The 16,960-nt window shown below is 41.4% G+C and overlaps 1 protein-coding gene across 2 annotated transcripts in view; it reads left to right on the plus strand.

Moving 5' to 3' along the window:
• Window positions 1-16,960, plus strand: part of sp2 (sp2 transcription factor) — a 29,243-nt gene that overhangs the window by 7,522 nt on the left and 4,761 nt on the right. The window contains exons 2-7 of one of the 2 annotated variants that reach the window (XM_047365881.1): window positions 5,288-5,361; window positions 6,223-6,963; window positions 8,483-8,701; window positions 10,869-11,166; window positions 12,113-12,290; window positions 16,110-16,303. In XM_047365881.1, coding sequence (XP_047221837.1) covers window positions 5,288-5,361; window positions 6,223-6,963; window positions 8,483-8,701; window positions 10,869-11,166; window positions 12,113-12,290; window positions 16,110-16,303 — 1,704 coding nt within the window. Of the gene's footprint in view, window positions 1-5,233; window positions 5,362-6,222; window positions 6,964-8,482; window positions 8,702-10,868; window positions 11,167-12,112; window positions 12,291-16,109; window positions 16,304-16,960 lie in introns of both variants that reach the window. The other variant, XM_047365882.1, reaches the window with a different exon arrangement.

Below are 16,960 nucleotides of genomic sequence, written 5' to 3' on the forward strand. Positions count from 1 at the left end.
ACAGTTTGCTTCTGTAGACCTCAGAGAGAAAGTCCAGCAATGCTTGTACCTTAATTACCCCGTTTATGAATGAATACCGGGTACACAAAAGGCAATTCATTCCTACTTAACTTAATGCATATGATTGGCTGATCGTGCGACACTCTTGGATCCAGTCTATTTGCCAGCAAAGAGACATTAGCGCGCTGTGTCCCTCCGTCCAGTTCCTCTGGGGACCTGCGTAGAAGAGGTCTGTTTGTTGCAAAAGCGGGATTTTTATTCAGACAGTAATGTCATGGGAAGTCTGCTGTTATTCCCTGTTCCTGTCTGTGCTGGGAGTAGGTTAATGCGATTTATTTTGAAAGTTCCAGAAAAGTTTTTACTGGCCCATCATGTTGTAACCCATGGCTGTGGTCCCAACACCAATATTATTATTGCTGTTATGGCCGATAACTGATAGTTAGTGACGGCTGACATTGCTTCTCTACTTCAGTTAAACACCCAATGATCCTGCGCAGCATCATTGTCACATGACCAAAAAGATAGCACATGGCCCAACCCCCGAAACATATACACAAACAGCAACAAGATGGAAATCAACATCGGTTATTAATATCAGCCTAGTTTTACTCATCGGACCAATACCGATGTTGATGCCAATAAAAAGTCGCACATCCATCCCTGTTTTTAAACTTCCTACAGTAACTGTCTCTCACATACCTAGCAGGATGAGGGCTAGTAAGAAATCTTTTAAATGCTTTTTATTACAGTTGATAGTTTTTGAAGATAAGTCAGAATTGTCAAATATCAGTATCAACATGTCAAAGCTCTACAAATCACCTTATGGTACATCTATAGAATTTATGATATTATTGGAATGACCAGCAGTTGTTTTTGACAATATTTCAATGTATCAGTTTGGTGCATATTGCATACAGTGAATTTACTATATATGGTGCTGCCCTATAGGTTATTATTATTAATATAAGCAGATAGTGTTTAATTACACTGTTCATTGTGCTCAAAGTGTGTTTATTACTGCAGCCAGGACCATTGATGTATATGACTGGATTGGACGTTATGCGACTACTATGCATTGAGTTAGGACCGCTGCAGAAGCAGAGTCAGAAGTACACAGAACTGGTTCTTTTTAAAGGCTAATAAAGTTTTATAAGTAGAATAACATTTTGCATGGGGGCTGCATGGTGGCGCAGTTGGTAGCACTGTTGCCTTGCAGCAAGAAGGTCCTGGGTTCAATTCCTGGCCTGGGGTCTTTCTGCATGGAGTTTGCATGTTCTCCCCGTGCATGCATGGGTTCTCACCGGATACTCCGGCTTCCTCCCACAGTCCAAAAACATGCCTGTTAGGTTAATTGGTCACTCTAAATTGACCTTAGGTGTATGAATGAGTGTGTGCATGGTTGTTTGTGTGTTGCCCTGCGATGGACTGGCGATCTGTCCAGGGTGTACCCTGCCTCTCGCCCATAGACTGCTGGAGATAGGCACCAGCTCCCCCGCGACCCACTATGGAATAAGCGGTAGAAAATGACTGACTGACTGATAACATTTTGCTTTGTCAGTTTGACGTGAATGTAATTAAGATATAATTGACATAAAATGTAACTTCCAAAGAATTCTAGAAAGAAATCTCTGCTCTGTTGTGACAGTCAGCCTCAGAAAAAGAAAGGGGTGTCTGGGAGCTTTAGTTAGATACCCCAGTGAGTTGCACGAATGGCATGGGTTGGTTATCAAGCATGACCCGAACTGAGCTTTGATCCCGGTGCTCTCGATGGCCAGTCCGCTCCGGGCCTAGGTTATAGGTGTTACATGAACCCTCTTAATATATTAGTTTAGCAATTCCATCAACAAGACTAGAAACCAACAAACTGTGATACAATAATCACAACTATGCAGCTTGAGCTGTTAAAAAAACCCACTGTGGATATCTGTCAACACTATAATGCACAGTTCCCAATAGGGCAGGGTACCTTACACATTTGAACCAATAAAATACCGATACCCCGTATCTGGGAGTTGCTATCTGTACTCCACGGTACCAGTTTTCAGTACTTTTGTGTGTGTTTATGTGGTGATATATGTTAATTCATTTAACAATAAAATCTCTAAAATTTTCAATTTAACATATTTATTTCTGTATTAAAGTTTATATAAAACTTAATGAATATATCAAAACAACATCCAGCTGTTTGTATTGTAACATCTCAGTTGTTTCAAACATTTCTTCAACATGAAAACCCCTAACTGACAACGCAGTGTTTTTTTTCGTAATAATGCTGGCTGCAGATGACAAGCCGCTAACGGATGCAGGCTTTCTAAGGTTGCAGAAAGCATGACTTATAGCTCTAGATCTGAGGCTGATGAAAACTGTGCACTCTTTGACCTTGACAAAAATCTGGTGCTTAACCAGGTGCTTCTTCAGATGAGAAGTACAGGTCCTTCTCAAAATATTAGCATATTGTAATAAAGTTCATTATTTTCCATAATGTCATGATGAAAATTTAACATTCATATATTTTAGATTCATTGCACACTAACTGAAATATTTCAGGTCTTTTATTGTCTTAATACGGATGATTTTGGCATACAGCTCATGAAAACCCAAAATTCCTATCTCACAAAATTAGCATATCATTAAAAGGGTCTCTAAACGAGCTATGAACCTAATCATCTGAATCAACGAGTTAACTCTAAACACCTGCAAAAGATTCCTGAGGCCTTTAAAACTCCCAGCCTGGTTCATCACTCAAAACCCCAATCATGGGTAAGACTGCCGACCTGACTGCTGTCCAGAAGGCCACTATTGACACCCTCAAGCAAGAGGGTAAGACACAGAAAGACATTTCTGAACGAATAGGCTGTTCCCAGAGTGCTGTATCAAGGCACCTCAGTGGGAAGTCTGTGGGAAGAAAAAAGTGTGGCAGAAAACGCTGCACGAGAAGAGGTGACCGGACCCTGAGGAAGATTGTGGAGAAGGGCCGATTCCAGACCTTGGGGGACCTGCGGAAGCAGTGGACTGAGTCTGGAGTAGAAACATCCAGAGCCACCGTGCACAGGCGTGTGCAGGAAATGGGCTACAGGTGCCGCATTCCCCAGACCTGGGCTACAGAGAAGCAGCACTGGACTGTTGCTCAGTGGTCCAAAGTACTTTTTTCGGATGAAAGCAAATTCTGCATGTCATTTGGAAATCAAGGTGCCAGAGTCTGGAGGAAGACTGGGGAGAAGGAAATGCCAAAATGCCAGAAGTCCAGTGTCAAGTACCCACAGTCAGTGATGGTCTGGGGTGCCGTGTCAGCTGCTGGTGTTGGTCCACTGTGTTTTATCAAGGGCAGGGTCAATGCAGCTAGCCATCAGGAGATTTTGGAGCACTTCATGCTTCCATCTGCTGAAAAGCTTTATGGAGATGAAGATTTCATTTTTCAGCATGACCTGGCACCTGCTCACAGTGTCAAAACCACTGGTAAATGGTTTACTGACCATGGTATCACTGTGCTCAATTGGCCTGCCAACTCTCCTGACCTGAACCCCATAGAGAATCTGTGGGATATTGTGAAGAGAACGTTGAGAGACTCAAGACCCAACACTCTGGATGAGCTAAAGGCCGCTATCGAAGCATCCTGGGCCTCCATAAGACCTCAGCAGTGCCACAGGCTGATTGCCTCCATGCCACGCCGCATTGAAGCAGTCATTTCTGCAAAAGGATTCCTGACCAAGTATTGAGTGCATAACTGTACATGATTATTTGAAGGTTGGCGTTTTTTGTATTAAAAACACTTTTCTTTTATTGGTCGGATGAAATATGCTAATTTTGTGAGATAGGAATTTTGGGTTTTCATGAGCTGTATGCCAAAATCATCCGTATTAAGACAATAAAAGACCTGAAATATTTCAGTTAGTGTGCAATGAATCTAAAATATATGAATATTAAATTTTCATCATGACATTATGGAAAATAATTAACTTTATCACAATATGCTAATATTTTGAGAAGGACCTGTATTCCTGCCGCTGGCCTTGCACTTCGTGTCACAAATATTGCAGCGTAATCTGGACTGCATTTTGAAAAGTGGAGCCATACTTTCGAGGGCTTCCTATCAGTCATGCTTTGTTGACGGTACCAGCGGCTACTGACGTCATTACGCTCTTGTGCCTGCAATGCTGTGTTCATGTCGGGCATGGAAAATCGCCCACTCCACTCCCTCAGTGTCACAATGATGCGTTTAGGTACCGAAACATGGTACAGTGTGACTTTTACGTGAATCAGCACTGTATTACCGACGGAGTTCGGTCGGTTCCTCTAAAAGTACAGTATTCTTGACCCATCCCTAGTACCCACAGTGCTTATAGATTTATGTTTAGGAGAGTACATGTTTCTATGTAACATATGATCAGCAATTTTCTTAGCTTTAATTTGACGCAAATTTTACGTGCGACATCGTGTGGCAAATGTCAACTACATTTGCGTGCGATGGACTGGCGACCTGTCCAGGGTGTACCCCGCCTCTCGCCCGTAGACTGCTGGAGATGGGCAGCAGCTTCCCCGTGACCCACTATGGAATAAGCGGTATAGAAGATGAATGAATGAATGAACATTACGGTCATTCAAATGCAACATATGTCCGCTCCAAGTTCCTTGGAGTCCGAAGAAAACATACGCGAGAGGTACATTGGTTCACCCGGCCGGAGCAAGACGGACCGGAACAGAAAATTGGAGTTGAACGACGGAGAGCGGGTCCGTCGACGGTGACGTACGGAGTAGTCACGGCGAATGTGGGACCGTTCTCTTTAACATATCAACGGAGTTACTCCGTGTGTCGGAATGGAACAGAGCACCTCCTCAGAACTAGCAGCTTCGTAGGCAGGAAGGAGCCAGCGGTGTTGGTTTTTCAAAATAAAGTACATTTTAAGGTTTCACGACATTTAAATTTCAATCTCTTAACTCTATTATGGTTAGTACTTAAATAAAATTAACATAACAACGTGTGCGTGTGTGTATATATATATATATATATATATATATATATATATATATATATATACCTGACTTCTGTTGTAAAGCATTTATAGTTTAGATGCAAAAATAATTACATTAATGTAACATCAGTCTGGCACATGGTGAATATGTGAGGTTTTTCATCTAATAGTGAACATTACATGATGACATGTAACTTAAATTAGAGCTGAACTTCCCATTGTTCTGAGAGCACATCTGCTTTAATTTGATGTCCACCTGTCAGGCTCATCAACAGCTTAACCACAGCCTGCCTCTGACTCTGCTGTGTGTCTTCCAGAACAACAGGACAGCATGGCCACTGTTGCTGTTAGTCCAAGTGAATACCTTCAACCCTCCACTGCTTCTACACAAGTAAGCAACTGTCTGGTCTCAAATGCTGCTACTCTTATGTATTCTGATTCTACTTATGCACATTTATGATATTAATTAATGTCTTAGTACTAACAAATACTGTTTGATTAGATACTAGAAGCTTGTTAAGTTAACAGGCAACCCTTCCAGTTATTACCATCTGAATGGATGAACTTATATCAATATGCTGCTCATGTTTACAAACCATTTGCCTTGGCATGTAGGAACGAAACCTATTTGCTCATTCAGCCAGTGTATCTAAATGACACCTATTGAAAGGTAACTTCAGAGTCCCACAGATAATAGTAAACAAGCACAACTTTAAACATGTTCCATGCAACCCAACTCAGTAAAGTTCTTTCTTGTACAAACAATAAGAGTCTGCAGAATAAAATGAAATTGAAGTAATGGTCAGCACATCCAACCATGATAAAGAGCACTGTGTTCCATTCACTTCCTTTATGAGTCACGGTAAAAACATTCGTTTAAGCCACAATCTGACTGTCAACAAAAACACATGTAGGCAGCTCCTCAGAAGTGAAACCAGTGTCACAGACAGCTGAATCACATCACAGTGAAACAAAACAACTTTCTAATATTTTTAGGTGGCATCACTGCTTCAGCTAGGGAACAAACTTAGTCTGGAGGTACTGTATGTTATTAGTAGAGGTGATAAATCTCATATCTTTCCCTTAATTATGACAAACACAGTTAAAATCAGAATTTAGAGCATAATTAGTGCCGTTGGGTTTTTCTATTCTCTTGTCTCTGCTTGTTTATTTGAACAGCAGAACTTTTATGACATTTAAAGAATCATTTTTTATCATGCTGATTTTGATTTGTTTCCTGTTTTTCTTACAGCAGGACACACAGCCTTCTCCTCTGGCCCTTCTGGCTGCTACTTGCAGTAAAATTGGACCCCCAGCTGCTCAGGCCCCTGTCACATCTCCTCCAACTCAGCCGCAACCTCGCAGGCTTCAGCCCATAAAGCCAGCTCCCATAGCACCGGCTCCACCCAAAAACTTGGGTTTTCTTTCAGCGAAGGGCAATGTGATCCAGCTCCCTGCTGGCTTGGGATCCTCAGCTCCTGGCAGTCCTATTGTGCTTACGATCCAACAGAGCCCTGCACGCACCAACACCTCCGGCCCTACCAACATCCAGTACCAGGTGATGCCACAAATTCAGATGATGCCGCAGGGGGGTCAGATCCAGCTCATACCAGGCACTAACCAGGCCATCATTACCACTCCTATGACTGTGCCAGCCCCAGCTGCTGCTGCTGCAACACCTGTCACACCACAGAAGACTGTAGCCATTAAACCCTCGCTTAAGGTACGGAAGCCGAACAACACAGCTGCAAATGCGATGCAGCTGTCCAGTGGGTTCACACTACCCCTCAATGTTGCAACTGGAGAAGTGGGCGGATCTGCTGTCGTCACAGAGACAGCCGCTTCCCCTCCCACACCGGGAAAAGGACGGCGAGGGAGGAAGAAAAAAATGGTTCTGCCAGCTGAACCTCCACCGGCTCCTGCACAGGCTGCCTCGCCACCACCAGAGCAGATGGAGACCATTTTAATTGAAGCTGGCGATAACATAATACAGGTTAATCTTACTTAATATTTTTGCCCATTCTAATTCTACCTCGGAAATGTTCTCAACGAACCTGGCTGTTTGACAAAGAATTGCAGTAAATTAAGGAACAAGTGTGTGTGTTTAGCTGTGTGATTTTGATGGCATAATGCTGATTCTGGTAAATCTAAAAACATCAGCCTAACTTAGGGTTTTCTGTCTCGATGAAGAAGGTGCAATTTTTAAAAACAAAAGATGATGTTCCTATGTTAAGTTTTTCTTTAGTTAGTTTTTTTTTAAAGTGCTGTTTAGAGCTGGTAACTTATTTTTACTATTATTATACGGAAAAACTATCAATCTCTTCTAAGAGTCACTATATCCACTTTAATTTGGGTCTTATTTTAAAGCTGTTATGGTTTATGATCTTGCTCTCTTGCTCTACTGGATGATTATCTATATTTGGATTTCCTTTGTCTCATCTGTAATTGCTGTCACTCTAATGATTCCAAACAACTAGTCAGATCTCACAAACACAGATAGAGATGTGACTGACACTGATGGACCAGTCTATCCTTGGCCCAGCTTTGCAGTGTGTACACGTTGTTACCAAATGTTAGTGTCTTTCTTTAGCTGATATTTTGTTTGGCCAAAACTCCTATGAAAATGTTTCAAAATTGCCTTCTATGTGCACAGCAGGAATAGAAAAGTGAGACTAGCAGAACTGAGGCACAAGAAGTGAGAACAAATAAAGCGTCAACATTGACCAGGGGTTAGACAGCAATGGGTTATTTGTGTAAGGGCCACAAATAAAAAGCTCAACAAGCTGATAAAGAAGGCTAGCTCTGTTCTGGGGACTCCTCTGGAACCTCTGGAGATCATTGTGGAAAGATGGATTCTTCATAAAATGAAGAACATCATGGAGAACCCTGAGCATCCTCTTCATGAGACAGTCCTACAACAACAGAGTGTCTTCAGTCAGAGGCTTCTTCAGATCTGCTGTAAGACGGAGCGCTGCAGGAGATCCTTCCTGCCCACAGCCATCAGCATCTACAACGGCTCTTTGAAGAAACCTACATAATATGAGCTACAACATTTAATTTCCCTTTGAGATTAATAAAGTATTTTTGAATTGAATTGAATTGAAAAAGCCTTTGTTCACCTGATCAGAAACATAATATTTATGGCTTGTTTCCATGGCTCCAGAGAGAAATATAAAGGTTACCCTACCTTTATATGAAAGGTAGGACTATCTCCACTTTTTGGTGGGAGGCACCAACAATAGGAACTTTACACCTAAAGACAAAAGCCAAGACTTTAGTTGTTTCATAACTGGAGATCTTAGCTGTAGCACTTGAAGAAAAAACAATTTAGCTGAAAATAAACCTCCAACTCCTTTTTTTCTTATATTTTTAGAGTGCAGCTTTTTGGTCAGATTATGGTGTGTGAAAGGAATTGTTCAGTATTGGCAAGAATTGTCCTTGCTACATTTTTTTTTAGCTTAAAGCCAAGTGTATTGTCATCAAATGCTAAACTTTGTTGCCTCTTTGTGTAGGCGGGGAACAATTTGCTGATTGTGCAGAGTCCTGGGCAGCCAGCTATGGTGCAACAGGTTCAGGTGGTTCAGCCTAAGACCGATTCCCAGTTGATTCAGATCCCCCAGCAAGCATTGAAAGTGGTGAAAGCTGCTTCTGCCACGCTGCCTCCTGTGCCACAGAAACAGCCTGTCACTCCAAGTCTGCAGGTGACTCCACCGGAATCAACACCAACCCAGGTATCACCTCAAATATTCTGCCACTCCCACACTGTTGTTACAGCCTGACAGGAAGTCAGACGCAACATCAAAATCTAAATCAGAGGTGTTTACTATCTGTTAGCTAGCTTTGTTTGTAGTTTATCCTGTGTGTAGGTTTTAATTTAAGATAACATTCAACATGCCATCATTCTCGTAGGAGTAAGACAGTTTTGTTTCATGTTTATAATGTGTTGATTTTTCGTGGTAGGTATCATGTTTGTTGTATGCCAAATGTGCCAAAAGTGTTATCACAAGCTAAGCATTTAGCTAATGTATTCTTCTTATTATTATTATTAGTTTTATATTTTTGTCCCTCTGTTTGTTGTCCACTGTTAGGTCTCTCTTTTCAGTCAGCTCAGTCAGTTTAAGTCATTCAGACCATGTCAGTCACAACAATGGTGTGTTAAACCTGTGTCCAGCTGTACAACTGCACAGCAAAACCTGGTATATGCTGTCAAATTCATGTCAGTGTAGATGTCTAATATAGCTTAATTACAGATGGATCCAGTTAAGGCTGTCATCCTTCATCCTTTACCTAATTCCAACCAGTATCTACTTGATCCCTGGTTTTCCATTTCTTCTTTACATTTTTCCATGATGCCATCAGGGGGTCCTAAGTTGGCATGCATTGGTATCAGATTCTTATGATATGATCTAAAATATTACCTAAAAGATATCATACAAAAATGTGTAGCATGAGATGATGTTACTTTAAAGAAAAAAGATTTTTTCCCCAACTTGTGCTAAAAAAACATGTGAAAAGTGTTATGTTGCTGCATGGACATTAGTAGGAGTTAGATTACAGACCAACATGTTGATCTGTAGTCTCTAACTCAACTATTTCAGCAAAAACTGGGTTGTTTTACAAGATGTATTGACTTTTTTTACTTTTTCAGAGATGTAGTTGTGTTGATGTGTTTGGAGACAAGAAAATAAAGAAAATCTCTTGCTAAATCTATTAACTGTTTTAAACAAATGTGCTTATTGCACTAAATAATAGCCATTTTTCTCATTCGGTTCTTTATTAGAGTAACTCTTGGGGGTCTAACAAGCTGATATTGCATGGGTTGCCAGCTTGCAGTCAGCTGTTTCATAGACGTCTCCTTTCTAGCTGACTTTGTTTTTCTTATAAGACTAAAAAGTGCAGACAGTGCGTAGAAACAGGCGAGGGTGAGGGAGGGGTTAGCGTATGCCCCTTTTTCTCTGGCTCGTTTTTGGCAGTGCGGCTCTGCTCCACTCGGTCTCTCTACTCGGTACGGTACCAGTTGTGTTTCCACTAACCCACTGATGACTGAAGCTATGGTGGCTGAAGCCCCGCCTCCAGTCAGTGTAATGCGCTGTGCTGCTATTAACGTTACTGTGTTACATTGTCACATTAAAGTAATCTGCATAAAACAATAACAAATTAATAGAAAATAAAAACATAATGAACAAAATTCAAATAATTTCTGTATTATGGTATATGCAAGGATGTCATATATTTGTTTTTTCATGTATTAAAATAATCCACTGGGATAATTATCTGGACCACAGCCCAGCAGAACTTATAAAATAAGCTCAGGGGTTCTGATGTGAGGGGGTGTGACAGGAGGAGCAGAGAGGAGAGAAGCTACTGGACTTTAAAGCACAAAACTGCGGACCTTTGACCTTGGTGATGTTTGTTTCAGGTTGAATATTCGTACTCCATGGATTCAGCGGGTCTTCCTCCTATTTGATCCAATGAAGGCAGTCATTGATCTCTGCCTGCTCCCTCCTCCTGTAGACGGTGGTTCGCAATTTCCAAACTGAGCATGCTGTTTCATGATGGCATTGTTTGGTGTGTTTTGGGGGAATTGCTTGCGTGTCTGAACAGCTGATTTTTTTGTGTGATCAGCTGGTTTAGGATATTATTAAATACAATGCGCCGCCTGCGTGTAATTCAGAAAGCTGATGCGTCCTTCTTTTCTTTCAGCCTTTAGGCATGGTTTCTGATTTGTAAATAGTAAAATTATATCTATGACCCGCTCCGGCCATTATGGTCCTTAATATTATTGTCGCTATTGAGTTTGATTAACTTTTCCCTGCACTACCTCTGGAAAAACTCTGTAAATCAGCTCATGCCACACCGCATTTCTCATTTTAATATTTTGAACTTCAATTTTCTTAGATCCTCTTTAAAACAGCTTCAGGTGAGTGGCAGTCAGTTCAAATTCAAGACCCAGGCTCAACGACAACAAGCCCTACGACCTCTGTTGCCCCCACTAACCCCACATCGACACCTGCCACCAGCAAGAGAACACAGGCTGGGGTACGAAAGGAGCGCACTCTGGCAAAGATCGCCCCAGCAGGTGGAATGATAGCATTCAGTCCATCGCAACTGTCCTCTGCAGCACAAGCAGTGCAGACGATCAGCATCAATGGGGTCCAAGTCCAGGGGGTTCCTGTCACTATCACCAATGCAGGAGGTAAGCTAATCAGGGGTTTGTTTTCATTGTTTAACTGCAAAATTATTTGACAGGTATTTTACAGTTTAATATTAATAGGCTGTTGGCAATAAGAAAGAATGATCCTAATTTAAACTGTACTGTTGCCTTGCAGCAAGTAAGTACTGGGTTTGAATCCCAGCCCGGGGTCTTTCTGCTGGTAGTTTGCATTTTCTGACTGATTATAAGTTTTCATAAGGCAATTAATTGACTGCAGCTAAGTTTCTTATAGAAAATGTATTCAACTCAACAGAAAAGTAAACATTTAAAGTTAAATATGAATATATTCTTGACAGAGCATGCTATTTCCTTATGAGTGAGTATTAGGGCCAGGCCAAGAGGATTTTATTGTGGAAATGCATGAATAAACTCAAAATATTATGAGAATAAAGTTGGAACATTACAAGAATAGTCAATAACAGCAATTTTTATGAGAACCTTTACAAAAAGCACAGTTTTCCAAGCATTAAAATGAGGAATGTTGAATATCTTGTGAAGTTATACTTTAGTATCAGTTTCATAAATACGGACATTCTTAATCTTTTAGCACATCAGCATCAAATTATTACCAGTATCAGGACTTTGAAACGACCGTGCATATGACTGTCCGTTTCGAAGAAAGAAAGACTTGGAAGAAATTGTTTTGTTGAAAAAGGGTCATTCCTTTTTTCTCGTAATGCTATTACATTCTCGTAATATTAGCCTACAACTTTATTCGTGTAATAAAAATAAAAAAAATCTTAGTCTGGCCCTAATACCCAGTCATATCTCCTGACTTTCATGTCAGCAGTTTATTTTATTTTCCATTAAATAATATTCCAGCCCAGGTTGTTTTTTGTAACCCTTGCTCTTTTGAGATTTCTAAAGGGAGTTTTTCAACAGGAATCAGTTGTGCATCTTACATTCTGTCTGTATGTGTGTTTATTAGGCCAACAACACTTAACAGTGCAGACGATGCATGGTGGAGGCCTCCAGCTGGCAACAACACAGGGCCAGCCTGCCCTCCAGGTAGACCAGGCTCTCACGCTGGAGCTGCCCATTCAGCCAGGGGAGAAAAAACGGCGTATGGCCTGTACGTGCCCCAACTGTAAAGATGCAGACAAGAGGTAAGTGTGTCAATAGACAGGCAAATACCTGCTGATGTAACAGTTAGCAAAATTTAAAAATCTCCAAAATATAGGAATTTATTAACCAAAACAATTCAACTCCAAGTTAAACAATTTCAATTAACAAACTCCTAACTATGCTAGAACAATTCAATTAAAGCTACCAATCTAAATGAAGGAGTAAAGAAAACTAATGAACTACATCCCAGGAAAAAGGCACAAGGGAACCAATAAGAATTATGTAAAGATATGAATGTTCAGTGTGGATATTTATGTTTGAGAGCCAAGCTTTATTTTGGAAGATTTAGGAAATGAGGTCAAATTTGTTTTAGAACTAATTGGGGAACAGTTGGAATTGGTTCAAATAACCAGTCAAAATGCAAATCAGAAGGGTAGATAAAACAATATTCTAATAAAATAATATTTTAAAGAACAATCTGCTGAATTAGAACTCAATTACCTTTTTGGACCATTGTTTCTTAATGTCGTTTTAATCAGCACCGTCATTTTAGTTAAATACTATTTAAGGAAATCTTATTTGCCAAATTACATCAATAATCTTTTAAACATTTGATCTTAATGTTGTTAACTACCCATACCATGTAGAAGTGACTACTAAAATGGCGGAGAGGAACGGCTATGGACTGTCTGAAGATGGTGATGAACTGAATATAAATATTTCACCCTACTGGCGCCAGCATTTATTAGTTAGTGGTTTTAGCTAACAAATGAAAGCCTATAGCTTATTCACCACTCCTTTTAAATCACACATGTACCTTTACCTACCATTAATATAACTGGTAATGTGCATATGGGCTCTGGTGACGTGTTTAAACCACTCATTAAAATGAAGTTTGTTGTAACTTTAAAACACAACTCAGAACAAATAAACAATCCTCAAGGCTTGGGGGCTTGTTCGCATTAGCTTGGCAGGTAGCTTGCTATCATTCAAATGGTTAAGCTTTAGCACCGCAAACAAAGCCAAACACCATGAAATAAACAATATTTAGGTTGTTTTGTCCTAAAATAATTTTCTCTGCCCAGACACCACCTCTTACGTGACGCAATTCTGTTGAACAAAAGTGAACAAGGTCCAAAGGGTGTTGGGTTATGTGGCGAATGGTTGCATGGTGTCCAGCGAACAAAGAAGCTGTGGCGGCTGCTCTCAGTAGCACCTGGGAGGTGGGAAAGCTTCTGCTCAGGCTGTACGCTTCAGGCGTGAAGAGAGACAGTTCTGATGGCGTCTCTTCAGGCAGTGGAAAAACAACTTTGTCCTCTTAACTACCCACGTAATTAGCTGGATGCACGAACAGCAGATCATAACTTAACTTTTGGTTGTTCTTTGACCGACACACTCTTAAAATCAGATTGTAGTCAACTTTGGATCCAAGGATTCTTCGAAGTAGAGGCTTAATCGCCAGCGAGTTTCAAAGATATTCAGGTGGTCGCACACTTCCTCCCCAATGTGATCAGCTGTGCTGCAGGGGGTAAATAGGAAATAGGTTTTGTTAGTAGTTCCATGACATCATGTGGATTCTAGCTTTAACTCCTCCTTTCTGGGCTGGGTTAGAAGTAGGTTAATACGATGCATTTAGGGATTCAGACTTTTACCAGTCTCTTTGTTTACAGTTCAGTCCATGTTTCATCCTATGGCTGGGGCACAACAGTCACATATGTACAGTCCCTTGTGAAAGTGTTCAAACGCTGCAGTTTTCTGCCAAAATAACCTTTTATATGTTGGTGAAAAGATTGCTCCAGAGTTTTCCTGGGCTTCTTGGCTGCTTCTCTGATTAATCCTCTCCTTGCCCAGTCAGTTTAGGTGGACGTCCATGTCTCGGTAGGTTTACAGGTGGTCCATCCTCTCTCCATTTCAGATGATGGGTTGAACAGACCCTGGGACCTAACTCTGCTTTGATCTTCTCTACAACTTTCTGCCTGACATGTCTGCTGTGTTCCATGGTCTTCATGATACTGTTTGTTCACTAATGTTCATTAATATGTCTCTTTGAGGCCTTCAGAGAACAGCTGGTTTTAAAATGAGATTAAATTAAACACAAGTTCAATTCAGTTTTATTTCATATCACAACACACGTCGTCTCAAGGCTTTTTACAAAGTCAATTCAATCGAATCATACAGATTTCAAGTCAGGTACATACATTCCAATTAATCCTAACCATTGAACAGTGCAGTCAGATTCAGTTATTTATTCAAATTGGATAAAAAGTTTTTCTATCTAAGGAAACCCAGCAGATTGCATCCAGTCAGTGACTTGCAGCATTCCCTCCTCCTGGATGAGCATGTAGAGACAGTGGACAGTCACTGGCGTTGACTTTGCAGCAATCCCTCATACTGAGCATGCATGTAGCGACAGTGGAGAGGAAAAACTCCCTTTTAACAGGAAGAAACCTCCAGCAGAACCAGAACCAGGCTCAGTTTTTGTATCCAAAAAACATAAAACCACGGCTGCCCAAATCACGGCAGAATTAAATGTGCACCTCAACTCTCCTGTTTCCACCAGAACTGTCCGTCAGGAGCTCCACAGGGTCAATATACACGGCCGGGCTGCTATAGCCAAACCTTTGGTCACTCATGCCAATGCCAAACGTCGGTTTCAATGGTGCAAGGAGCGCAAATCTTGGGCTGTGGACAATGTGAAACATGTATTGTTCTCTGATGAGTCCACCTTTACTGTTTTCCCCACATCCGGGAGAGTTACGGTGTGGAGAAGCCCCAAAGAAGCGTACCAACCAGACTGTTGCATGCCCAGAGTGAAGCATGGGGGTGGATCAGTGATGGTTTGGGCTGCCATATCATGGCATTCCCTTGGCCCAATACTTGTGCTAGATGGGCGTGTCACTGCCAAGGACTACCGAACCATTCTTGAGGACCATGTGCATCCAGTGGTTCAAACATTGTATCCTGAAGGCGGTGCCGTGTATCAGGATGACAATGCACCAATACACACAGCAAGACTGGTGAAAGATTGGTTTGATGAACATGAAAGTGAAGTTGAACATCTCCCATGGCCTGCACAGTCACCAGATCTAAATATTATTGAGCCACTTTGGGGTGTTTTGGAGGAGCGAGTCAGGAAACGTTTTCCTCCACCAGTATCACGTAGTGACCTGGCCACTATCCTGCAAGAAGAATGGCTTAAAATCCCTCTGACCACTGTGCAGGACTTGTATATGTCATTCCCAAGACAAATTGACGCTGTATTGGCTGCAAAAGGAGGCCCTACACCATACTAATAAATTATTGTGGTCTAAAACCAGGTGTTTCAGTTTCATTGTCCAACCCCTGTATGTCTAGGAGAGACAGGGTTAAACACTGAAAGACAGGGCTAAGTGTATCATCTGTATAAAGTGAGCATTAAGTTGTTGGCAGCAGCAGCTTGGCCAATGTTCCCCTCCATGAAGGTGCCACAGTTAACACAGAACCAGGTTAGATAAAGCTTCTAGAAAGATAAAAAAACAAAGAGAGAACATAAAGTTAAAAGCTGAAATAACAGCAAATAATGCAAAACTAGAGAGTAGTATGAGAATGTAGCAGAGAGTAAAAGTGGTCATTATGTCCTCCAGCAGTCTAAGCCTATAGCAGCATAACTACAGAGATAGCTCAGGATAACCTAAGCCACTCTAACTATAAACTTTATCAAAAGGAAAGTTTTAAGCCTGGTCTTAAAAGTAGACAGGGTGTGCAAGTAGATGGACTTATTTGAGCTAATAATGTTGAATCTGAATGTAACCTGTCACCTGTTAGCGTTTACTCTGAACATCCTGTGATGCTTGGTATGTTTCTTAACGTTTGCCCTGCAGGCCTGGGGAGGTGGGGAAAAGGAAACACATATGCCATGTCCCTGGCTGCGAGAAGACGTTCAGGAAAACATCACTTCTCAGAGCCCACGTCCGGTTGCACACCGGGGAGAGGCCCTTTGTCTGCAACTGGGTCTTCTGTGGGAAACGTTTCACACGCAGTGATGAGCTGCAGAGGCATGCAAGGACGCACACAGGTAAACACACGAAACGAAGGCATTTCTCAGGGACCTGTAACAGTGTAAAAGGATTAAATAGATAATGAAATACACAAATAGCTCAAAACACACAAGACATAAAATAATAGCAGTAATGTAAAAAACATCATCTAATAGCAGTTCAGCATTTTAACAGTTTGAGTTATAAAGCTGTGTAGCAGTCAGGTGGAATTTTAAGTCATGCTTCCATTTGCCTGATTGAGTTAGTGCAGTGAGTTCTTGAAGAGTGTGAGAAGTCCCGGACCATATTCAGAGGTCGGTTCCTGCATCTGCTCTAAAACAGATACTGGACAGATGGTCGTGACATTAGTGAGCTCCAGACCCCCTTACTTATCCCCTGCAGGGCACTCATATTTGTTTGGACATCTGTCTATAGGCAGCATCACTTGATTGATATTTGCTACATTCGGCTTCTCATTGACATGCTATCACAATGCACCCACCTTGGCCTGGAACCATGAGCCAGGTTTAAAATGTTTTTAGGCATGACACAGTTGTTGGATCTGAGCCCAGAGAGGCTCCACAGAATGGTTTTAGTTGAATTAATGTGTCCATTGGAAGCTCTGTTTCTGTCTTACGGGCTGCCATAGTGCGAATATTTCAGCTTGCCCTATCTGTGGCTTATTCCCACAGTGG

This window comes from Girardinichthys multiradiatus, chromosome 5, assembly GCF_021462225.1.
Source record: "Girardinichthys multiradiatus isolate DD_20200921_A chromosome 5, DD_fGirMul_XY1, whole genome shotgun sequence".
Lineage (NCBI taxonomy): Eukaryota > Metazoa > Chordata > Actinopteri > Cyprinodontiformes > Goodeidae > Girardinichthys > Girardinichthys multiradiatus.